Below are 25,803 nucleotides of genomic sequence, written 5' to 3'. Positions count from 1 at the left end.
GAGCGGAGGGAGTGGAGGGGCAGAGGAAGAAGCAGACTCCCTGCTGAGCAGGGAACCCGACACAGGACTCCATCCCAGGACCCCAGGATCATGACCTGAGCTGAAGGTAGGCACTTAACCAACTGAGCCACCCAGGTGCCCACATGTGTATTTTTTTTTTTTTTTAAGATTTTATTTATTTGACCGAGAGAGACACAGTGAGAGAGGGAACACAAGCAGGGGGAGTGGGAGAGGGAGAAGCAGGCTTCCTGCTGAGCAGGGAGCCCGATGTGGGGCTCGATCCCAGGACCCTGGGACCATGACCTGAGCCGAAGGCAGACGCTTAACGACTGAGCCACCCAGGCGCCCCACATGTGTATTTTTAATATATATAACATACATATAGCCAGATTTACTTAATCTTCACAATGGTTGTGAGATAGACGATACCTTTCTTGTTTTTCACTTGATCTTAGCCAGAAGGCCAAAAAGTGATTCCCTTTTTTGCTTTTCAGATGAGAGAAGTAGGGTTCAGAGAATTTAAATAATTTAGTAAAAGTTAGGGTGGTAGGGCTCTAACTCAAATTTATGACTATCGTACTCCAAAGCCATGGTCTCATGTATTATATCACCCTAAATCACTGTTTCTGATTTATAAGACTTGGTTCCAAATGACCAAGCTGTTCCCAAAATAGAAATTATTCTTGGGCAACCATCTCAGGTCCCCTTCCTCTTTGGGAGCTTTGTACTCTATCATTCAATAAACTTTACTATCGCTCAGTAAACCTTGCTTTGCTTCCCACTTAAAAAAATTCTCAAAAATGAATATTTGCTAGTATTGAAGATATTTAAGAGTAATAAAAAGTTGTAGAAACTGTTCTGTAAGAAAACTTCCCAAACTTTAAAGTTTTTCAAGGTAATTAATTTGAAATGATTCTGATATTTGATATATAAAATCTGATACATTTATTTTTTAAAATCGCTGCATTTTATAAGTCACCTTAAACTGAGACATCTCACTCTCACTCTCTTTAAAGTTAGCCTACATGTGAATGGCTAGGAGGTATAGTAGAAAAAACTTGGGGTTTGTTTTGTTTTGTTTGTTTTTTAACTCAGACAGATTTGGGCTCAGAGTGTAGCTCTATTATTTAGTAACTGTCGGCCTAAGTCAAGCTTACTTAAATCTTTGCCACCTTACCAGTAAAATTAGATAATGATGGTATTTCCTCATTAGGTTCACAAGGATTAAATCTGAGAATATATGGGAAGTCTTTTAATGTAGTGCTTGTCACATAGTACATCCCCAGGAAATGTTAGTTTTTATTACAAACAAGGAGATAGATGATCAAGTTGGGCAATACAGTTTCAGTGAAAGAGGAGATGTGACTATAAAATAATAAAACTGATTTTGGGCTGGGGCGCCTGGGTGGCTCAGTCGGTTAAACGGCTGCCTTCGGCTCGGGTCATGATCCTGGAGTCCTGGGATCGAGCCCCACGTCGGGCTCCCTGCTCAGCGGTGAGTCTGCTTCTTCCTCTCCCTCTGCCTGCCTCTCTGCCTACTTGTGCTCTCTATCTGTCAAATAAATAAATAAAATCTTTAAAAAAAAAAAACAAACAAACTGATTTTGGGAGGGAAGTCACTTCTAAAAGGAGTTTTTGACCAAGTTTTAGACAAATTTTAAGCAATGTCAGGGTAGTTATGCCAAGGTTATAGCTGCTTCTTTTTTTTTTTTTTTAAGATTTATTTGAGAGAGAGCATGTGTGCAAGCAGGGGGAGGGGCAGAGGCAGAGGGAGAGAGAATCACAAGCAGACTCCCCACTGAGCACCATCCCAGGACCCTGAGATCATGACCTGAGCAGAAATCAAGAGTCTGATGCCCAACCGACTGAACCACCCAGCACCCATGCCAAGGTTATAGCTTCTGTCCTTAGAGAAATTGGGATGTATTCTCAAGAGAAATAGGAAATACTAAATAATGCACATTTGACAGTGTAATTACTGTCAGTGAGGAAGAAAGAAGTTCCTGAAAAGGCTATTGTGGCAGCAAAAGTAGCTGTCCAGTTAGAAGTACTGAAGGTAAAAACCAGGACATGAAACCAAGGATGAAGAGTGACAGAACCCGTAAGAATAGATTCAGAAACTAGAAATCTCAGAGTTATTTGAGACCTTCAGAAAATGCCAGTAATCATTTTTTAAAAAGGCTTTTTAGTTAAATGTTTAGAGTAGGTGTAGTCTTGCTGCTAGGGTAGAGGAGGAAACATTAACAGATTATAGAAAGTAGAATTTGTTAGCTTTTCTTATTTCTGTCTTCTTGGTCAAGAAGAATTACTTCCACTCTGGAGAGGGCCAAGCAAATATTGGTAGGAGGAAACTGAAGTGCAGAATATGTAAGGGAGGGCGCCTGGGTGGCTCAGTTGGTTAAGCGACTGCCTTCGGCTCAGGTCATGATCCTGGAGTCCCGGGACCGAGTCCTGCATCGGGCTCCCTGCTCGGCAGGGAGTCTGCTTCTCCCTCTCCCACTCCCCGTTTGTGTTCCCTCGCTCGCTGTGTCTTTCTCTGTCAAATAAATAAATAAAATCTTAAAAAAAAAAAAAAAGAATATGTAAGGGAATTATATAAAAGGACCTTACTATTATGAATGAGTTTAGGGTCTCCCTTCTGTGATGATCTATAGTTCAGTGTAGTAGAAGAATTTGCTTAAATGATTGCTGAACTTCTGTTTGTAATCTTTGGATAATCTGGGAGTTAATTGATGTAGCTTCTGGGCAAAATTCTAGCCCAGATTGTTAAAAGGATGGTTTGTGAACACAGAAGAGGAAGTGGTAGTCTCTGGGAACTAGCATGAATTTATGACAAATTTATGTCCTTCATACAGATCCATTAGATAGGTAGATCAAAGAAATGCTGTAGATATAGTATATCTGATTTTCTGCAAGACTTTTGATGAAGTTTTACATGTTGTATTTGTGAACAAGATAAAGAATGTGAACTGAAAGATAAAACGGTTGAATGACTTCATAAAGATTAACAGAGTTATCCAACATGTTCTGATTAATAGATTGAATGTCATCTTGGAGGGAGGTCCTGAATAGTCTCTGTCTTTTTAAGTATATATATATTTTCTAATTATAAAATAGAACATGTTCATAAATACATATGCATTATCTGGAATAAAAGATATTATAGGTATATATTCTACTTTTATAGAGGAAGAGTGATATAGTGGCTAAGAATGTGGGCATTAGAGTAAAACTATTAGGGTTTGAATCCTGGCTCTTGGATAAATTAGTTTCTCAGTGCTTCGATTTTCTTTCTTTCTTTCTTTCTCTTTTTTTCAAGGAGGGAAAATATTTTTGTTTCCTCAAATCCTTTTGGATTTAATTTAATTTAAATCCTTTTGGATTTAATTGATTGGCGTATTCTACTCTTCGCTTTTACATCACTAGAAATATTTTTGGATGAAAATAGAATATAACAATACCACAAATATTATTCAAAATTCTTTCAATGAATACAAATTATTAGGAAAATAAAATGCCATATGTAAAATTACCTCAGGCTACTTGGAAGAATATAAGCAAAAAAAAAAAAAAAATCCAAAACAACTCTTTCTCTGTATAGCTGCTCTTAATAGTCAATTCTTGAAATTGCTGCTGTGTTCTAGGAGCAGTGTGTCCATAAAAATGTATTGATTGTCTGAGAACCAAAACCTAATATCATACATTTAAATAAAGTCTCAAAGCATTTCCCCATACCTTTTGAGTCAGAGGTAACAATTTTTCTATAAAGACTGTAACACGGGTGTTTTAACCCTGGTGCTTTGTTTTCTTACAGGTAAAAGGAATTATTATAGTACTATTTCATAGTGATTTTTTAAAGATTTATTTATTTATTTTGGGGGGAAGGGGTAAGGGAGAGGGAGAGAGAATCTCAAGCAGACTCTGTGCTGAGCGTGGGGCCTAAGGACCCCAAGATCATGACCTGAGCGAAACCAAGAGTCGGTCTTAACCGACTGCTCCATCCAGGCACCCCTCATAGTGATTTTTTAATCAACTTCATTGAGTTTTGACAGTTCTTTTTTTTTTTTTTAAGATTTTATTTATTTATGTGACAGAGAGAGACACAGCGAGAGAGGGAACACAAGCAGGGGGAGTGGGAGAGGGAGAAGCAGGCTTCTCGCGGAGCAAGGAGCCCGATGCGGGGCTCGATCCCAGGACCCTGGGATCATGACCTGAGCCGAGGGCAGACACTTAACGACTGAGCCACCCAGGCGCCCCAAGTTTTGACAATTCTATATACCCATGTAACCACCACCCCAATCAAAATATAGAGTATTTTCATCATCTCCAAAAATACCCATGTGCTGCTGCTTTGAATTACTCTTCCTCACCCATACCCAGACTCAGCTAACCACTGATCGATTTTCTTTCACTATATAGATTTTCTAGAATTTTATGTAAATGAAACCATACAGTATATCTTTTTGATATCTCGGTTCTCTCAGCATTATATCAGTGAGATTTATCCATGTTCTGCACGGCAGTAATTTGTTCCTTTTTGTTGCTGAGTACTAAAATTTGTTTATCCATTCACATTTTTATGGCATTGGGGTCATTTCTAATTTTGGGCTATGATAAATAAAGCTATAATGAACATCTGTGTACAAGTCTTTGTGTGAACATGTTTTCATTTCTATTGGGTTGCTGGCTGTATGGTAGGTGTATGTTGAACTTAAGAAACTGCAAAACTGTTTTTCAAAGTGGTTATACTGTTTTACATTCCTAAGAGCAGTGTATGAGAGTTCTGTCCCTGCCACATCGTTGCCAACACTTGGTATGGTCAGTCTTTTTAATTATAGAGATTCTGGTCAGTGTGTTGTGGTAACTCATTGTGGGTTTAATGGGTATTTCCCTGATGACTAATGGTGTTGAGCATCTTTTCATGTGCTTTTTGGCCACTGGTGTATCTTCCTTTGTGAGGCATCTGCTTAAATCTTGTCCATTTTTATTTATTTATTTATTTAATTAATTGATTTATTTATTTTTAAGATTTTATTTGACAGAGAGAGAGAGCATGCACAAGCAGGGGCAGTGGCAGAGGGAGAGGGAGAAGCAGGCTCCCCGCTGAGCAGGGAGCCTGACGCGGGGCTGGATCCCAGGACCCTGGGATCGCAGCCTGAGCCAAAGGTAGATGCCCAACTGAATGAGCCCCCCAGATGCCCCAAATCTTGTCCATTTTTAAACTGAGTGGTTTGTCATCTTATTATTGGGTTGTAAGAATTCTAATTTTTAATTTATCAATTTTTTTCTTTTATAGTTAGTGGTTTTGTGTCCTGTGTAAGAAATCCATGTCTGTTTCAAGATCAGTGAAATTTTCTTTTAGAAGTGTCATATGGGACAGTCCTGGATGGCTCACTCAGTTAAGCATCCAACTCTTGATTCCAGCTCAGGTCTTGATTTCAGGGTCGTGAGTAGAGCCAACATAAAAAATAAAAAAAGAAAAAGAAATAAGTGTCATATGGGGTGTGATCCATTTTGAATTATTTTTGTGTGTACTATTAAGGAAGGGTTGAGGTTAATTTTTTTCCTTATGGATATCCAGTTGATCCAGCGTCATTTGGTGAAAGGATTATTCTTTCCTCATCAAATTACCTTGATACATTTATTGGAAAATAATTACCTTATATGTGAGGATCTATTTGTGCACTCTATTATGCACAAACATTTGGCAAACTGGCGCAAGGCCAAAGCCTGCACATGGCCTGTTTTGTACCACTCTTGAACTAAAAATAATTTTTACATTTTTGAAGGTTTTTGTTGTTGTTAAAGGTAAGGAAAAATATGTAACAGAAACCTTATAAGGCTCACAAAGCCTAAAGTATTTACTGTTAGGACCTTTACAGAAAAAGTTTGCCAACCCTTGATCTAAACGTCCATCCATATGCCAGTAATGCACTACCTTGATAACTGTAGCTTGAAATTACAGCTTCAAAACATCTGAATGCTTCAACTTTTTTTTCAGAGTTGTTTTGGTTATTCTAGATCCTTTGCAGCTCCGTATAACTTTTGGGATCAATTTGTAGATTTTTTCAAAAAAGCTTCATGAAATTTTGATTGGGATTCTGTTGAAATTCTTGATCAATTTGTAGAGAAGTGACATGTTACTGTTAATGAGTATTCCAGTGCATGCATATGGCATCTTCATTAATTTAGGTTTATCAGCTTATCTTTAACGATATTGTGACTTTTAGAGTATAAGTCTTACGCATCTTTTGTTAAATTTACCTCTAAGTTGGGCGCCTGGGTGGCTCAGTTGATTAAGCATCTGACACTTGGTTTTGACTCAGGTCATGATCTCATGGGTCATGAGATCAAGCCGCCGCTGCCCCCCCCAACCCCCCCCAACTCCTGACTAGGCCCCTGCTGAGCAAGGAGTCTGCTTAAGATTGTCTGTCTCTGCTTGTACCCCCACTCACGCATGTGCGTGCACATACATGTGCTCTCTCCCTCTCAAATAAATAAATAAATAAAATCTTCCAAACCAAACCAACAAACGAAAAAACCGGGCGTCTGGGTGGTACAGTTGGTTAAGCACCTGGCTCTTGGTTTTGGCTCAGGTCATGATCTCAGGACCCTGAGATCAAGCCGAAAGTCGAGCTCTATGCTTAGTGGAGACTGCCTGAAGTTCTCTCCCTCTTCCTCTGCCCTTCCCACTTGTGTTCTCTCTCCCTCTCTCTCTAAAATAAATAGATCTTAAAAAAAAAATTTACCCCTAAGTGTTTCATGGTTGGTTTGTTTTTTTATGTAAAAAGTATTATTTTAAAAATTTTATTACTGCTTGGTTGTTGCTGGTAATAAAATACAGTTGATTTTTGTAGGTTGATATTGTACCCTAATTCCTTGCTGAGATCACTTATCAATGCCTGTAGCTTTTTCCTGGATTCCTTAGGATATTCTACATAGATGATCATGGGTTTGTGAGGAAAGATAGTCTGTATGATTTTTATATCCTTGCCTTTTTAAACTGGCTAGAAGCTCTAATACAGTGTGAATAAAAGTGGTGAGAGCAGACATCCTTCCCTTTCCATTCATCCTTGTTTCTCATCTTAAAGGGAAGGTATCCAGTCTTTCACCATTAAGCGCAATGTTTACTAGGTGTTTTTGTAGATGGCTTTTATCAGTTGAGGATGTTCTCTTACGTTAACTTTCCTGTGTTTTTTTCTCATGATCAATCTAGAGATTCATCAATGTTACTGATCTTTGGAAAGAATACATTTCATTGACATTTCTCTGTTTGTCTACTTTCTATTTCATTGGTTTATGCTCTTTATTATTTCTTTCCTTTTTGCTTTGAGTTTAAAGTGTTTTTCCTGATTAGTATTAAGCTTTGTGAAAAGCTTTTTCTGCATCTACTATAACAGAATCTTGATTTTTCTACTTTATTTTGTCAATATGGTACAGTACATACGTTGATAATTCCAATAAACCTACCACTTAGTCATGATGCATTATCTTTTTGAAATATTATTGGATTTGATTTGCTAGTATCTTGTTAAGGATTTTTATTTCTCTATTCATTAGGGATATTGGTCTGTACTTCTTGTTTGTTGTGATGCCTCATTTGGGTTTTGGTGTCAGGCCAGTTTTGGCCTTGTAAAAAAAAAAATGGGGAATATTTCCTTCTCTATTTTCTGATTGTGTAGCATTGATATTTTTTTTTAATATTCAGTAGAATTCAACAATAAAGCCATATAGGCTGGAGGTTTTCTGTATGGAAGGCTTTAAATTTTAATTACAATTCAAGATACAGAGCTATTCAGATATTCTATTTTTTCTTTTGTCAGTTTTGGTCATTTTTACTTTCCAGGAATTTAGCTATTTTATTTAAGTTTAATTTATTGGAATAAAATTACTAAAATATTCCTGTTTTCCTCTTCACAGGTAAAGGTTGTATAATAATGTTCCCTCTTTTATTCCTTTTTTAAAAATAACTTTTTTATTTAAAATTTTTTTTTTGTTTTTAAAGATATTATTTACTTGGGTGGGGGAGAGCATGAGCGAGGGAGAGAGGCAGAGGGAGAGAGAGAAGCAGGCTCCCCACTGAGCAGGGAGCCCGATGCGAGGCTCCATCTCAGGACACTGAGATCATGACCCGAGCCGAAGGCAGATGCCTGACTGAGCCACCCAGATGCCCCTAAAGAATTTTTTAAGTAAGCTCCACACCCAGCATGGAGCCCAACACGGGACTTGAACTCATGACCCTGAGATCAAGACAAGCTGAGATTAAGAGTCAGTTGCTTAACTAACCAAGCCACCCAGGCACCCCCCCACACACACTCTTTTATTCCTAATTCTGGCAGTCTGTGCTTTTTCTGTTTCATGATCAGTCTAGAGATTCATTAATGTTACTGATCTTTGGAAAGAAGACATTTCATTGATGTTTATTATTTGTCTACTTTCTATTTCATTGATTTCTGTTCTTTATTATTTCTTTCCTTTTTGCTTTGAGTTTAATTTCTTCCTTCTTAGTTTTTTAAGGTGGCAGCTTAGGTCATTGATTTTAGATTTTTTTCCCTTAATATAAGTATCTTTGCATTTATGGCTGCATGTTTCTTTCTATACAGGGCTGTAGCTGTATCCTATAAATTTTGACATTTTTTTTCATTTTCATTTAGTTCAGGATATTTTTTAGTTTCCTTTTTGATTTCTTCTTTGACACATCAGTTATTTAGACATATGTTGTTTGATTTTAAGGCTTTGGGGGATTTTCCAGAAACTTTTTACTGATTTTTTTTTTTTTTTTTTTAATTTATTTGACAGAGAGAGACACAGCGAGAGCAGGAACACAAGCAGGGGGAGCGGGAGAGGGAGAAGCAGGCTTCCCGCTGAGCAGGGAACCCGACATGGGGCTCGATCCCAGGACCCTGGGATCATGACCTGAGCCGAAGGCAGACGCTTCACAACTGAGCCACCCAGGTGCCCCTATACTATTTTATTCCAACCTGGACACCTCAGTATAAAACTAAACACTGGTGAACTGTTTTCCTACTAATTCTGAATTACTGTAAATGTATAAGTTCTGATAGCTCTTCAGTACTTAAATAGATTAAGTCATTTTTGACACATAGTGGAAATATCTAAAACAATTAGTACAATATACCAAATGGATCAAAATAAAATGAATTTGGGAAAACAAAGCTGCAAGATTATCAACATATTGCAACATTCATGTGACAGATTACAGGTATGTTGTTTATGGTGGTCTGGCCATACAGGAACAACTGAAGCCCTTCCTTTCAAAGGAGGAGAGAGGAATAATTAGCTGTTTTAGTAACTGTACAGTTTGTATACTTTTAAACAACTCTTAATATTGCAGAAGAGTAGTAAACATATATGGAAACTACAGTGTAGTATCCTACTTACAATACAGTTGAATATTGAATTTAAAATAAGTTTAAATGTACATAGTGCATTGACTTTATTATATCCAAAGGGAACAAAAGCCCCTTTTTAACCTCTAAACAAAATCAGTAGTAAGTAAACAGATTCACAGACATCTGGTTTGTTTCATTTTTGTTGAAGAGCTCGCATGTTTGCTGGAAGTGCTATTCATTAAGATGCATTTATCATGGGGCGCCTGGGTGGCTTAGTTGGTTAAACATCTGACTCTTGATTTCGGCTCAGGTCATGTTCTCAGAGTTGTGGGATCAAGTCCCATGTCGGGCTCATGCTGGGTGTGGGCCTGCTTGAGATTCTCTCTCTCCCTCTCCCTCTCTTTCTGCCCCTCCCCCCTCCAAAAGATGCATTTATCAGTTTCATATTCCTAAAGCTAGCTATGGTTACATTTGATTTTTTTAAAGTCTATTTTATTTTATTTTATTTTTTAAAGATTTTATTTATTTATTAGAGAGAGAAAGATTGAAAGAACAAGTGAGAGGAGGGGCAGAGGGAGAAGCAGACTCCCTGCAGAGCATGGGATCATGGGATCATGGGATCATGACCTGAGCCAAAGGCAGACACTTAACTGACTGAGCCACCCAGGTGCCCTTAAAGTCTATTTTAAAAATAACAGGACTGGTGGGGCATCTGGGTGGCTCAGTCAGTTGGGCAGCTGCCTTCGGCTCAGGTCATGATCCCAGAGTCCTGGGATCGAGCCCCGCATCAGGCTCCCTGCCTGGCGGGGAGCCTGCTTCTCCCTCTGTCTGCCGCTCTGCCTACTTGTGCGCTCTCTCTGTCAAATAAATAAATCTCTAAAAAAACATAACAGGACTGGTTATAGGTTAGAATGCACTGATGTTCATTTTCTTCGCCTGAAGATATCGGACTATTTTCTTTTTCTTTTTTTTTTTTTTAAGGATTATTTATTTATTTGTCATTGAGAGAGAGCATGTGAGCGCACGAGCAGGGGGAGCGGCAGGCAGAGGGAGAAGCAGACTCCCCACTGAGCAAGGAGCCCGATGCAAGACTCGATCCCAGGACCCCGGGATCGTGACCTGAGCCGAAGGCAGATGCTTAACCAACTGAGCCACCCAGGCATCCCTTGGGACTATTTTCTTGTTAATTTGTTTTGTTTTTTTAAGATTTGATATTTTTAAAATTTTTTTTTTGAAGATTTTATTTATTTGAGAGAGAGAGAGAGAGACAGTGAAAGAGAGCACAGCTGGGAGGAGAGGGAGAAGCAGGCTCCCCGCTGAGCAGGGAACTTAATAAGTTCTAAGTCTTTTTCATAGACTTTTTCATAGAACTGTCTGGTTAACTGAGGGTCCAGATAGTCGTTTGTTAGATCTCGGGTGCTGAGAAATGATTTCCCCTAACCTTCCAATAAAGCAAGTAGACACACACAGCTTTCATTTTCTCCTTTTACTGAAACAGGCAGAGGGACACCTGAATGTTATTAAAAATTAAGTTCAAAACACTTAAAATACTTCTATATTAGAAATTTGAGGGGCACCTGGGTGGCTCAGTCAGTTAAGTGTCTGCCTTCGGCTCAGGTCATGGTCCCAGGGTCCTGGGATCAGCCCCACATCGGGCTCTGTGCTCAGTGGGAAGCCTGCTTTTGCCTCTCCCTCTGCCTCAGCAGGGAGCCTGCTTCTCCCTCTCCCTCTGCCTCAGCAGAGAGCCTGCTTCTCCCTCTCCCTCTGCCTGCCTGTCTGCCTGCTTGTGATCTCTCTCTCTCTCTCTGTCAAATAAATAAATAAATCTTTAAAAAAAAGAAAAGAAATTTGACTCAGGGCGCCTTGGTGGCTCAGTTCCTCTGCCCCTTCCCTCTCACCGTTCATTCTCTCTCAAATTAACAGATAAAAAAAAAGAAACTTGACTATCATAAGTCTCTTTTTGGAAGTTATACTGGACTGGGTAAGTGCACCAATTTCACTGTTACTTACATTTAGGAAGCAGAAGAATATTCCAGATAGCTCAAAGGGGAGGTTTAATTACACTGACCCCTGGTAGGCTGTGTAGGTTCAGTAAGTTCTGCTACTCTTCTCTGGCAGAATTTGCTCCTGGATTCTGTGGTTCATTATTTGGCAGCTTTTTAGCTATTATTGTAAATATTTCATTCACATTCATTGATGTTTTAGCTGATATCTCTGTGAATAATAAACTTGTCATCTGCATAGGACTGTGCTTCCTGGAAATCTATAGCTCTTTTATTCTAGGTCAGCTTTGTTTCCTGGTAAAGCTAAGACTTGCTTGCCTCTGAGGTTCTTTAACTCAGTTTTTTGCTCTTGCAAAGGACTCCTCATTTGAGCTCTCCTCTTCACCTGTGGCTGACTGTGCTCTTCTGTAGTACATTGGAGCTAGGCTATAGTATCATTCTCGACCACCTGTATTGCGTATTTCAGACTTCACTGTTGTATTATCATGATAGACAGCTTGGGTTACAAAAGCAGCCACAGTGGTACTATCTTGAAACTAGACTTGATAAGCCAACAGCAGACTCTCCCAGAAGTACTAGTTTCAACTGGCATATTTTATTTACAGTACTTGGCCTGTTAGGTCTTGTTGCTCCTCAATTGGCCATGTCCAAATTTGAAAGAAGTCCCTAATTTCAGTCTCCTAAATGAATTTCCAGGATATGAGGTATCCATTTTTTTTTCCTTCTGGAGGTAAAGAAACCTGAGATTACACAAGCAGCCGTGAAGCCAAAGCCTTCTGGCAGCAGATCCCAGGCATAGCCAAAGGAGGAGACTGAGCCTGAGGCTGTGGCTTTGGTCAAGGCCATGTCTCCTCCTCCTCTTGATTTCTAACTTAATTCCATGTGGTTAGAGACTATACTTAACATGATTTCAGTCCTTTGAAACTTCTAGAGATTTTTTTAATTGCCCAGCTTACAATTTTTCTTCTGTAATGTGCTTTTGTTTGGTAGAACATTCTATAAATGTCAGATAAACTTGATTGAAGGTTGTTCATGCCTTCTGTATCCTTCCTGCTTTTGTGCTTATTCTATCCATTATCGAGAGAGGGGTATTAAAATCTCTGGCTGTAATTGCAGATTTATCTATTTATCCTTGAAGTTCTCCCAGTTTTTGCTGTGAAATAAAATACATGAATATTTTGAAGCAGTGTTTTTTAGGTGCACACAGTACATTTAGGATTGTTATATCTTCTTGATTAATTGATCCTTTTATCTTGGTTTAATGTCCTTTGTTATCCCTGACAATATTCCTTGTTCCGAAGTCTGCATTTTTTATGTTAATGTAGCCACTCCTTATTTTTATTATTAATATGTATGTTGTAGACAGCATATAATTAAGTGTTGCTATTTAACCAGTCTGTCAATCTCTACATTCTAATTAGAGTGATTAGACCATTTACTTTTAATATAAATGTTGATTTGGTTGGTTTGATTTAAATCTACCCATCTTGCTACGTTTTTTCTATTTGCTTTTCTTTTTTTTCTTTTCTTTCTATTTTTAGAGAGGGAGAGAGAGGGGGAGGAAGGGTAGAAGGAGAGGGAGAGAGAAAGTCTCAAGCAGGCCCCTCACCCAGCATGGAGCCTGACTCCGGGCTTTACCCCACAACCCTGAGATCATGCCCTGAGCTGAAATCAGGAGTCAACTCAACTGACTGAGCAACCCAGGCGCCTCTCTGTTTGCTTTTCTATTTGTCCTAGCTAATCTTTTCTCTCTTTTCTTGCCTTATTTTTGATGAATTGAGTATTTTTTAAGCATTCCACTTTATCTCCGTTTTTGGCTTGTTAATGATACCTCTCTCTTTTTTTAGTTGGTTGCTTCAGGGTTTACAGTGTGCAATTTTAACTTATCATAGTCTACCTTCCAGTGTTATTCCATACTATGAATAATATATAAATCTTAGAATAGTTCATTTCTTTCTCCTCTCTTTTATGCTTTTGTTGCCATACATGTATCAACTTTATATTTTACTTATAAGCCCCGCTACTGTTATTATTTTTGTTTTGAATAGTCATGTATTTTTTTATTATTATTTAATTGTGGTAAAGCACACATAACATAACACTTAACATTTTTTTTTTTAAAGATTTTATTTATTTGACAGAGAGAGACACAACGAGAGAGGGAACACAAGCAGGGGGAGTGGGAGAGGGAGAAGCAGGCTTCCCGCTGAGCAGGGAGCCCGATGCGGGGCTTGATCCCAGGACCCCGGGATCATGACCTGAGCTGAAGGCAGACGCTTAACGACTGAGCCACCCAGGTGCCCCAACACTTAACATTTTTAAAAAAATTTTAAGTAGGCTTCACATCCAATGTGGGGCTTGAACTCATGACCCTGAGATCAAGAGTTACATACATGTTCTACCAACTGAGCCAGTCAGGCATCCCCCATCTTAACCATTTTTAATTGTACACTTGGGTGGCATTCAGGACATTCACTTTATTGTGTTACCATCACCACCATCCATCCACAGAACTCTTTTCATCTTGCAAAATTGAAACTCTACCTATTAAACAGCCCCCCATTCTCCCCTTCCAACCCCTGGCAACAAGCGTTTCACTTTCTGTCTCTCTGAATTTGACTACTCTCAATACCTTTTTTTTTTTTTTTTTTAAGATTTTATTTATTTGGCAGAGAGAGACACAGTGAGAGAGGGAACACAAGCAGGGGGAGTGGGAGAGGGAGAAGCAGGCTTCCCGCAGAGCAGGGAGCCCGATGTGGGGCTCGATCCCAGGACCCTGGGATCATGACCCAAGCTGAAGGCAGACACTTAATGACTGAGCCACCCAGGCGCCCCTCAATACCTCTTATAAGCAGAATCACACAGTATTTGTCACTGACTTATTTCACTTAGCATAATGTGCTCAAGATTCATCCATGTTAATTTTTTGTGGAATCATCATCCTGTTTTCCTTAGAGGCTGCACCAGTTTACATTTCCAGCAACAATGCACGGGGTTCCAATTTCTCTATCAGTCACATTTTAAAGCAATAAAAAATAAGAAAAAAAGTTCTTATATTCACTCACATACTTACCATTTGCTCTTCTTTCTTGTAGATCCCTCTTTCCACATGTTATCATTTTCTTTCTGCCTGAAGAATTTCCTTTATCATTTCTTACAGTGACAAATTCTCTTAGTTCATATTTGTTTTAGTTTTTATTTTGCCTTTATTTTTGAAGGCTTTTCCTTTTGGATATATAATTCTATATTGGTAGCCTTTTCTCGGTTAATACTTTAAATGCTTTGTCCCATTGTTCTCTGGCTTATTCTTTTTTATTCTCTATAATGTTTCTTTTTCCTCTGATGGCTTTTAAGATTTTTTTTTCCAGTGACTGGATGATAGTATATCTTGGTGTGGTTTTTTTTCCTTTTTTTTTTTAAAAGATTTTATTTATTTATCTGAGAGAGAGAGAATGAGAGACAGAGAGCATGAGAGGGAGGAGGGTTAGAGGGAGAAGCAGACTCCCTGCTGAGAAGCAGACCCCCGCAGGGAGCCCAATGCGGGACTCGATCCTGGGACTCCAGGATCATGACCTGAGCCAAAGGCTGTCGCTTAACCAACTGAGCCACCCAGGCACCCCTTGGTGTGGTTTTCTTTGTGTTTATCCTGCTTGGGATTTGTTGAGTTTCTTGGATTTATGGGCTTATAGTTTTCATGAAATTCAGAAAATTTTCAGCCATTATGTCTTAAAATATTTTTTCTATTACATTCTCTTCTCTATTTCTAGGACTCAAACTAGATATATATATTAGACCACTTGATATTGTTTACAGTCACTGAAACTGTTTCTTTTTTTTTCCCCCAATTTTTTTTCTCTATTCTTCAGTTTGGATAGTTTCTGTTGCTTTGTCTCCAAGTCACTGATCTTTTCTTTGCAGTGTCTAAATGCTTTTACTCATGTCTGGATAGTTTTTTTTTTATTTTGAAATTGCTTTTCATCTCGAAGTTGCATTTAGTTCTTCATATATATATATAAAATCTCTTCTCTTTCCTTCACAGTGTTCATTTTTTTCTTTAAACCTTTGACATGTTGGGCATATTTAAGAAGACTTTTAACGTCCTTTGCTAGTTTTGTCAATTCTGTCATTTCTTTCTATTGAATGATTTCTTTCTTGGTTATTGGTCACATTTCCCTGCTCTTTTGCATCTTTAGTGACTTTTTTTTAACGATTTTATTTTTTTTTTAAGATTTTATTTATTTGAGAGAGAGTGAGAGAGCCAGAGAGAGCACAAGTGAAGGGGTGAGGCAGAGGCAGAAGCAGACTCCCCACTAAGCAGGGAGCCTGACTCAGGGCTCAATCCCAGGACCCTGGGATCATGACCTGAGCCGAAGGCAGACGCTTAACTGACTGAGGCACCCAGGAGCCCCTATTTATTTATTTTAGAGAGAGCGAGAGAGAGTGCCCTTGAGGGGGGAGGAGAGAGAAGATCCCAAGTAGACTCTGTGCTGAGGGTGGAGCTCAACTTAGGGCTTAGTCTCAGGACTCCAAGATCATGACCCGAGGCAAAGCCAAGAGTCGGATGCCCAACTGACTGAGCCACCCAGGCACCCACATGTTTAGAGACTTTTGATGGGATACTGAACAAAGTGAATGTTGTAGATATGAGCGTTTTTGAGTGTGTTTGTCTTATTTTTTCTGTTAGCAATTAAGTTACTTGTTTATGAGCTTGATCCTTTTAACCTTTTTTTTTATATAGGTCTAAAATTAAAGTGGCCTTTACTGCAAGGCTAATTTAGCTGCTAAGGCCTTACTCTATTGGTATCTCTACCAAAAGCTGTGATCTCTGGTTGGTTGAAATGCAAATATCTCCCAACTGTGTGTGAAATTTTAGAATTTCTCATTTTTCAGTTCCCTGGTCGTTCTTTGCCCAGTCTTTTGGAGTTAAACTTTACTCATGCTTTTCTTAGTATTCAACAAAATCTCAAGGGGAGTCCCATTCAGATTTATAGAACTCTTTCTACATAGTTCCCTCCTCTCTAGAATTTAGCACCTTGACTTCCAGCCACTTCAGTCTCTCTTAAATTCTGTCTCTGTTTTATAATTTAAGCAAAACCACCATGTTGTACTTTGGATTTCCTTCCCTGCATTTGGTCCCAAATGTGCCTTCAGACAGAAAGCTGGGACAGTTATACATTTAGGTTTATAATCTATTTCAAATTATTTTTTTTTAAGATTTTATTTATTTATTTGACACAGAGAGGGAGAGAGCAAGCACAAGCAGGGAGAACGGTAGACAGGGGAGAAACAGGCTCCCCGCTGAGCAAGGATCCCGATGTGGGGCTCAATCGACCTGAGCCGAAGGCAGACGCTTAACTGACTGAGTCACCCAGGCACCCTTCTATTTCAAATTAATATTTGTATATGGTATGAGGTTGATGTCAAGGTTCATTTTTTTCTATATAGATATCTATTTGTTTCAGTACCATTTGGTGAAAAGACTCTCCTTTCCCCATCAAATCATGTTGGCACCTTTATTGCCATATAAATATATGTGTGTCCATTTTTGGACTATATTTCTTTCCATTGATCGTTGTCTGTTTTCATACTAATACTATAATGTGGCTCTTGACAAGAATTTATGAAAGATCTAATGAGTGGTTCTGACATGATATAAATACTTCATTTGACTTTATAATGTTTTGAAAAATAGATTTTGAGTTTGAATTTGAAATACAGTGTTTCCACCAACTTGAATATAATGTTATGCTATGTCATTTAATAATTGAATGAAGAGATATATTTTAAACATACTTGTCTTACAGAGACCTTTTAATAAAAGTGAAATTTGGAGAAAGCATTGAGGACTTACGGACCTGCCGACTCTTAATTAAACAGTACATCCCGACAGGACTTTTTGTGGATCCGTATGAGTTGGCTTCATTACGAGAGAGAAACATAACAGAGGTACAACTATTAGAGGATTTTTTTAAGAGAGAGAAATTATTTTAGGGATGCTATAATTTGGATTAGGAAAAAATAATAGACAAGACAACATTGTATTTTTTATTCATTTTGTTAAAGTGTGTAAAGTAACTTTTTTTTTAGGTAGGATGGAAGTATTCTTTAAAAAGTGAGTGATATGTGTCAAACTTGTCAGTAATAAGCCAACTAAACTGAGCTAGTTAAATGCTTTTTGCTAGAATGGTTCTTAGTTTCATGACTAAGAAAATTATGTGTCTTTGAGAAGATTAATGATTAATAAATACTGCTTCAGCAGCATTTAACAGTATTGTTTGAGTGACATATATATGAACACCTGTATAATTTGGATGTGGGAGGAAAGGAAGCTGATACTTATTGGCTATCTGTATGTCAGACATCTTCTTCTTTTTTCTTTCTTTCTTTTTTTTTAAGGAAGCAAGGTAAAATTAAGCATTAGAGAAAGATTATGTACCATACCCTTTGCATAGATCAATCTTTATAACAACCCTAGTAGTATTATTTCTCCATTTTATAGATAAGGAAACTGAGGTACAAAAAGGCCAGGTAACTTATCCAGGATCACACAGGTAAATGGAAGAGCCAAAAGATAAATCCAGAGCTGTCTAATTACAAAGTTGTTGCTCTTTCCAGAAATGAATTTTATTCCTTAGTTAACAGGGTCTCTGACTTTTGGTAAAAATCACTTGGGGCCACTTTTTGTGCAGATTATGTCTTCCTGGGAAAGCTTAATTCAGTAGGTCTAGATTGGACCCCAAAGTCTGTTTTAACAACTCAGATGATTCCTATTAAGAAATTTTGGGAAGCACCGTCTTTATTCTTAAGATTATAATCTATATGTGAATATAAAAGAGGCAAAATAGATATACTAGGAGTCATTTATGATGACAATTTATTTCTAATTGTGGTTTAGGCCAATTTCTTCATCTGTTTTAATTACTTATTTAAATTTTTTTGAATAGGTAATTATATTCTCATGGTTCAAAATTCAAAAGGTATAAAAAGGTGTACAATGATGAGCTTCCACCTATCTCAACCCCCATTCACCAAGTTTCTTCCTGTGTTCTGAGGTTTTTTTGTACATATATAGCAGTTTAGATAAACATGTTCACATATATGGCGGTCTCAGTAAATGTATACATGTGGAAATACCTCATTGCTTTTTTCCTCCTTTCTTTCCTTCACTGAGTCATGAATTCTGAATGAGGCTTCTAAAATTTTAAATAATAGGTTTCAAATTTAAATGTGGTTCTTGGCTTGTAGTGACATGGATTGGAACCATATTTAAACCTACTTAATAAAATTGCCTACCATGTTTTAAGAAAATGGAATTTTTTTGCATAGGAGTACCCAAAAAGAGATCACATGCCCCCCTCTTGGGATAAGATTGGGTATGTGCAGATTAATTGTAATAAGAAGACTGGGCAGGCAAAGGATGCCACTCTGGATTGATTGACAAACTTCTCTTTATCTTAATTTTCTGTTTCCTAATTTTTTAATCCCTAATTATAAGCATTTTAAGTGAATTTACTTTTTCATTTCAAATAGATGTCTCATTTGTGACACATAGATAATTAGAAGTTGGTATCCTGATATATGAGATGCTATTTCTTTCTGCCTAGCTGTTGAGACTGTGGCCCGATTCTTTGTGCAGAGAAACTTTGTCTCAAGAAGTGGTATTAAATGATGAATATAACTGGATAGAAGGAAATTTTTATGTAGGGAATGATTGATACTTATGTATTTAGATTGAGATCTTGACTATTCCATGAGATAAAATTTGTGACTGCAGCAAATAGAACAATGGGTTCAAATTAAATGAGCAATGGTGGCAATAAAATGTTTTGTAAGGAGTTTGTGATGGTTTGTGAGCAATTTGAAAATAAAGACAAGTCTTAAACAGAGTCACCATGAATAAGGCACTTCAAATGAATCTCATTTCATTTTTAGGTAGGGCTATTTGATATATTTAATAAAAATATCTCACATTCTTTGAAAAGAGCATAATATTAGATTGAAGCATATGAAATTGCTGTTCTATCAGTCAAAATGGAAATGCTGTGTTTTTGAAATCATAAGTTTTACTCAATCAAAATATGTAGTATTAGGACTTATGCCCTGACCAAGTTGGAGGACAGAGATCAGATTTATTCTCCCACTTGAAACAACCAAGTAATAGACAAATTATATGAAATAATGGAAAAGATCATTGAATATCAGGCAGTGAGGGCAGTAATATCTGAAATAAATGGAAAGTATATAAGGTGAGCTCTAGGACTGTGCCAGCTTATTGCCTTGGAGAGTTTTCAGGCTGTAGTATAGGGAGCAAGAACCCAAGCAGAGCCTAGTAGACTTCTTGAGTTGATGAGATGAAGGTGAAATTCTGGGAAGACCAAGGTCACCAGAATTCACAAGGCAGTGTAGAGAGAGAAGAGAATTGCAGAGATAACTCCAGAGATCCATAAAAGGTTCCCCTCAAGTACATAGTTGAGTATTGATTAGTGCATGTATGTGAGGAAACTACTTGCTGCTGGGAAAAGAACCATATGAAAAAATTAGAGGTTACAGTGTCAGACACTCACATAGGGCCAGTAGTAGTGTCTGTTCCCAGCAACCATGCTAGGAAAAGCCTCATAATTCATTGGGCATTAGGTACAGTAAACGGAAGAACTTTTACTCAGTAGTGGGGGATATTTAGCCCTAGCCTGAACATAATGGCATTCCTGTTTAACAAATCTTAAAAGCACGACCTTTAAAAAGTCAAACTGTAAGTAACTTTACTGCATATAAGCAAAGCTCAAGAATACTTACAGGAATACAGAAATATCCAGCATCCAACAATATCAAAATCACAATGTCTTGATTTTAATAAAAAATCAGATGCAAGGATGGGAGAAAATATAGCCTGTAATGAGATAAATAAATCAATCAAAACCAATCCAGAACTGACCCAGATGTTAGCATTGGGCTATGAAAACAGTTATCATAACTGTATTCCATATGTTCAAAAAACTAAGTATAGATGTGGAAGATATATAAGAGGATAACATTAAACTTGTGAAGATTAAGACTACAGTATATGAGATAGAAAATATTCTGGATAAAATTAATGGCATTTTAAACATTGCAGAAGAAAAGATTAATGGACTTGAAGACATAATAATAGAAGCTACCTAAAACAGATTAAAAAAAAAAAAGAAACATAAAAAGTGAATAGAGTAATAGTGAGTTGTGGGACAATTTCTTTTTTTTTTATTTTTTATTTAAAGATTTTATTTATTTATTGGGCGCCTGGGTGGCTCAGTTGGTTAAGCGACTGCCTTCGGCTCAGGTCATGATCCTGGAGTCCCTGGATCGAGTCCCGCATCGGGCTCCCTGCTCTGCAGGGAGTCTGCTTCTCCCTCTGGCCCTCCCCCTCTCATGTGCTCTCTCTCTCTCTCAAATAAATAAATAAAATCTTAAAAAAAAAAAGACGTTAAAAAATTATTTTATTTATTTATTTGAGAGAGAGAGAGCATGAGAGCGGGGAGGGTCAGAGGGAGAAGCAGACTCCCAAGGAGCAGGGAGCCCGATGCGGGACTCGATCCAGGGACCCCAGGATCATGACCTGAGCCGAAGGCAGTCGCTTAACCAACTGAGCCACCCAGGCGCCCCGTTGTGGGACAATTTCAAGTGGCCTACTATACCTGTGATTGGACTATCTTGAAGAGATTATCTCTAGCTCCATGTTCCTTGCAGCATTATTCACAGTAGAAAAGCTATGGAAACAGCCTAAGTGTCCATCAACAGATGAGTGAATAAAAAAATATGTATGGAAATATATACAGTGGAATGCTATTCACCTAAAAAAAAGAAGAAAATCCTGCCATTTGCTACAAGCTAAGTGAAATAAGTCAGACAGAGAAAGACAAATACTGTATGATCTCATTTATATTTGGAATCTAAAAAAAAACTGAACTCAGAAACAGAGGGTAGTTTGGTGGTTGCCTGAAGCAAGAGTATGGAAGAAACAGTTGAAGGTGGTCAAAGAGTACAGACATCCAGTTATAAGATGAGTAAATTCTGGGGGTCTAGTGTATAGCATGGTGACTATAGTTAACAATAGTGTATTGTATATTTGAAAGTTGTTAAAAGAGTATACTTTAAAAGTGCTCATCGGGGGTGCCTGGCTGGTTCAGTAGAGCATGACTCTTAATCTCAGGGTCATGAGTTTGAGCCCCATGTTGGGTGTAGAGATTACTTTAAAAAGTAGTAAAATAGAAGTTTTCATTGTACACACGCACACACACATGAGAAGGTAATTGTGTGTTGATGGTTGTATTAACCTTACTGTGGCAATCATTTTGCATTATAAACGTATTTCAGATGATTATGTTGTATGCCTTAGACCTATACAATGTTATATGTCAATTATATCTCAATAAAGCTCAGTGTGGGGGGTGGGGTGGAGAAGGTGTGATTGGAATTTCCAAGGAGAGAAGAGAGAAATGGAGATGGAAAAAAATATTTGAAGAAATAATGGCTGACAAATTTCCAAATTTGATGAAAACTATAAATCCACATATCTAAGATGCTCAAGTACCAGAAACATGAAGAAAACTATACCAAGATACATGATACTCAAATTGTTTAAAACAATGAGAATGAGAGGTGCCTGGGTGGGTCAGTCAGTTAAGTGTCTGACTTTGGCTCAGGTCATGATCTCAGGGTCCTGGGATCGAGCCCCATGTTGGGCTCCATGCTCAGTGGGGAGTCTGCTTCTCCCTTTCCGCCTGCCCCTCTCCCACCTTGTGCTTTCTCTCTCTTTTTCTCTCTCAAATGAATAAAATCTTAAAAAAAAAATAAAACTATGAGAATAAGAAAAAGATTAAGTTTTTATTTAAATTCCAGTTAGTTAACATACAGTGTAATATTAGTTTCAGGTGTACAAAATGGTGATCCAACACTTCCATATATCACCTGGTGCTCATCATAACAAGTGCACTCCTTAATCCCCATCACGTGTTTAACACATCCCCCCACCTTCCTCCTTTCTGGTAGCCATTAGTTTGTTCTCTGTAGTTAAGAATCTGTTTCTTGGTTTGCCTCTCTCTCTTTTTTTCTCTTTGTTCATTTGTTTTCTTTCTTAAATTCCACGTATGAGTGAAATCATATGGCATTTGTCTTTCTGTGACTTATTTCACTTAGCATAATACTTTCTAGCTCTGTCCATGTCATTGCAAATGGCAAGATTTTGTTCTTTTTTTTTTTTTTTTAAAGATTTTATTTATTTGACACACAGAGAGAAAGCACAAGTAGGCAGAGAGGCAGGCAGAGAGAGAGGCAGAAGCAGGCTCTCCACTGAGCAGGGAGCCCGATGCGGGACTCGATCCCGGGACTCCAGGATCATGACCTGAGCCGAAGGCAGTCGCTTAACCAACTGAGCCACCCAGGCGCCCGATTTCATTCTTTTTTATGGCTGAATAATATTTCATTGTATTTATATACTAAATTTTTTTTTTTTTAAGTAGGCTCCCTGCCCAATGTGGGGCTTAACCTCACAACCCTGAGATCAAGAGTCACATGCTGTACTACTGACTGAGCCAGCCAGGCACCTCTGCATCTTCCTTATCCATTCATCAGTTGATGGATACTTAACAGTGTTTCTATAATTTAGCTATTGTCGATAATGCTGCTGAAAACATCAGGGTGCATGTATCCCTTTGAATTAGTATTTTTGTATTCTTTGGGTAAATACCTAGTAGTGCTATTGCTGGATCATTAACTTTTTGAGGAACCTTCATACTGTTTTCTAGAGTGTCTACACCAGTTTGCATTCCCACCAACAGTGCAACAGCGTTCCCCTTTCTCTACATCCTTGCCAACACCTGTTGTTTCTTGTGTTGTTGATTTAAGCCAGAGAATGAGAAAATTTTAAAAGTGTCAAGAGGGAAAGGAAAACATGTAAAATATAAAGGAACAAAGATAAAAGATAACAGGTTTCTTGTCAAAAATAATGCAAACAAGAAAACAGTACAACACCATCCTTAAAGTATTGAAAGAAAAAAATATGTGAATTTTGAATTCTGTATGCAGTGATAATATCTTTCAAAGTGAAAATGAAATAAAGACTTTTCAGACATCTGAAAGAATTAATCACCAATAGACCTCCACTATAAAAAATGTTATAGGAGGTCTTTCAGGTGGAAGGAAAATGATACCAGATAAAATCTATATCTACACTAAGGAGAGAAGAGCACTTGAAATGATAACTACATGGGTAAATATAAGACTTTTTTCCCTCTTATTATTTAAATTTTTTATTTACAAGATAATTGACAAAAATAATATAGCATTTATACCATATGTAAAAATAAAATACGTGACAACTAATATCACAAAGTTGGGAAAGAGAAAATGGAAGTATACTTTTGTAAGGTTGTTACACTAAATGTGAAGTAGTTTTTAATATCACTTAAGGGTAGGGGCGCCTGGGTGGCTCAGTCGGTTAAGCATCTGCCTTCGGCTCAGGTCATGGTCCCAGGGTCCTGGGATTGAGCCCTACATTGGGCTCCTTGCTCAGCAGGGAGTCAGCTTCTTCCTGTCCCTCTGCTGCTCCCCCTGCTTGTGCTCTCTCTCTCTCTCTCGCTCTGTGTCAAATAAATAAAATCTTTAAAAAAATAAAAATAAAAAAATATCACTTAAGGGTAGACTGTGCTACATTAAAGATATTTACTGTAAACCCTAAAGTAACCATAAAAATAACAAAGAGTTTTGGGGTGCCTGGCTGGCTCAGGCGATGGGGCAAATGACTTTTGATCTGAGGGTCATGAGTTCAAGCCCCACATTGGGCCTAGAGCCTACTTAAAAATAAATAATTAAATGTTAAAAAAAGCACAAGGAGTTTTAGCTAATATGCCAGCAAAGCAGTTATAATGAAATTATAAAAGTATTCATTTAATCCAAAAAGCAGAGAAAGAACATAAAAGGAACAAAAATTGGATGTTAAATATAGAAAATAAGATGATAAATGTCAACCATATCAATAGTCACATTAAATGTAAATGTCTAAATATCCCCATTAAAAGGCAGAGATCATCAGATTGGATAAGAAAGCAAGAACCAACTGTATGTTGCTTACAAGAAATGAACAGTAAATTTTAAAAGAAAAGATATAATGGTCACACTGGTCAAAAGGAAGCTGAAGTGGCTATATTAATTTTAGGTGAAGTGGATTTCAGAGCAAAGACTATCACCAGAGCTAAAGAAAGTCATTTTGATAATGGGATAAACTCATCAGAAGGAAATAATAACCATAAACATTTATGTACCTAATAACACAGATTCAAAATGCATGAAGAAAAACTGGTAGAACTGTAAGGTATAATAGACAAATCTACAGTTAGAGTTGAAGATTTCGGTACCCTTTTCTCATTAATTGATATACTAGACAGAAAATTAGTAAGAATATATAAGATTTGAATAAAACTGTCAACTTGACCTAATCTGGCATTTATAGAACACTCCACCCAACAATAGTGGAATATACATTCTTTTTAGGTGTACATGGAACATTTATCAAGATAGAGCATATTCTAGGTCATAAAACAAGTCTCAATATACTTAGACAAATTCAAGTTTTACAAAGTGTGTTCTTTGACTACAGAGGAATTAAAGTAGATATCAAGAATGGAAGGATTTCTGGAAAAGCCTCAAACATTTGGGAGCCAATTAACATACTTCTAAGTAGTCCATAGGTCAAAGAAGAAATCAAAAGAGAAAGTATTTTGAGCTGAATAAAAGTGAAAACACAATATATTAGAATTAGTAGGGTGCTGCTAGAGCTGCATTTAGGAGGAAATTTATAGTCCTAAAATGCCTATTTTAGAAAGAAGAAAGGTCTCAGATTAGTGATAGCCAAGCCTCCCTAAATTACAAAAAGAAGGGCGCCTGGGTGGCTCAGTTGGTTAGGCGACTGCCTTCGGCTCAGGTCATGATCCTGGAGTCCCGGGATCGAGTCCCGCATCGGGCTCCCTGCTCAGCGGGGAGTCTGCTTCTCCCTCTGACCCTCCCCCCTCTCATGCTCTCTCTCTTTCAAATAAATAAATAAAATCTTTAAAAAAAAAAAAAAAAAAATTACAAAAAGAAGAGCACATGAAACCAAAGTAAGTAGGAGAATGGAAATAGTAAAAACAGAAATCAGTGAATTAGAAAATAGAAACACAACAGGGAAAAGCAGTGAAACTGAAAGCTGGTTCTTTGAGATGGATAAAATTGGTGAACCTTTAGCCAGATAGAACATTTTTAAAAATGTACTGTTAGAATTAACATCCCAGTGTCAGAAAAGTATTCTACATTTCATTTTTATAAAGTTTTATATTTTTAGGGGCGCCTGGGTAGCTCAGTCATTAAGCATCTGCCTTTGGCTCAGGTCATGATCCCAGGGTCCCGGGATCGAGGCCCGCATTGGGCTCCCTGCTCGGCAG

The 25,803-nt window shown here is 37.7% G+C and overlaps 1 protein-coding gene and 1 pseudogene across 1 annotated transcript in view; one reads left to right on the top strand and one right to left on the bottom strand.

Annotated features, from left to right (window-relative positions):
• PIGX (phosphatidylinositol glycan anchor biosynthesis class X) overlaps positions 1-25,803 on the top strand; it is a 37,229-nt gene that overhangs the window by 4,013 nt on the left and 7,413 nt on the right. Inside the window, exon 5 of the mRNA XM_034990756.1 lies at positions 17,161-17,302. Coding sequence (XP_034846647.1) covers positions 17,161-17,302 — 142 coding nt within the window. The remainder of the gene's footprint in view (positions 1-17,160; positions 17,303-25,803) is intronic.
• LOC117999109 lies at positions 11,455-12,202 on the bottom strand (annotated as a pseudogene).

This window comes from Mirounga leonina, unplaced genomic scaffold, assembly GCF_011800145.1.
Source record: "Mirounga leonina isolate KUSES-001 unplaced genomic scaffold, KU_Mleo_1.0 Mir_115, whole genome shotgun sequence".
NCBI lineage: Eukaryota > Metazoa > Chordata > Mammalia > Carnivora > Phocidae > Mirounga > Mirounga leonina.
The sequence above is the reverse complement of the archived record's forward strand: the minus strand, read 5'-3'. Positions and strand labels throughout refer to the sequence as shown.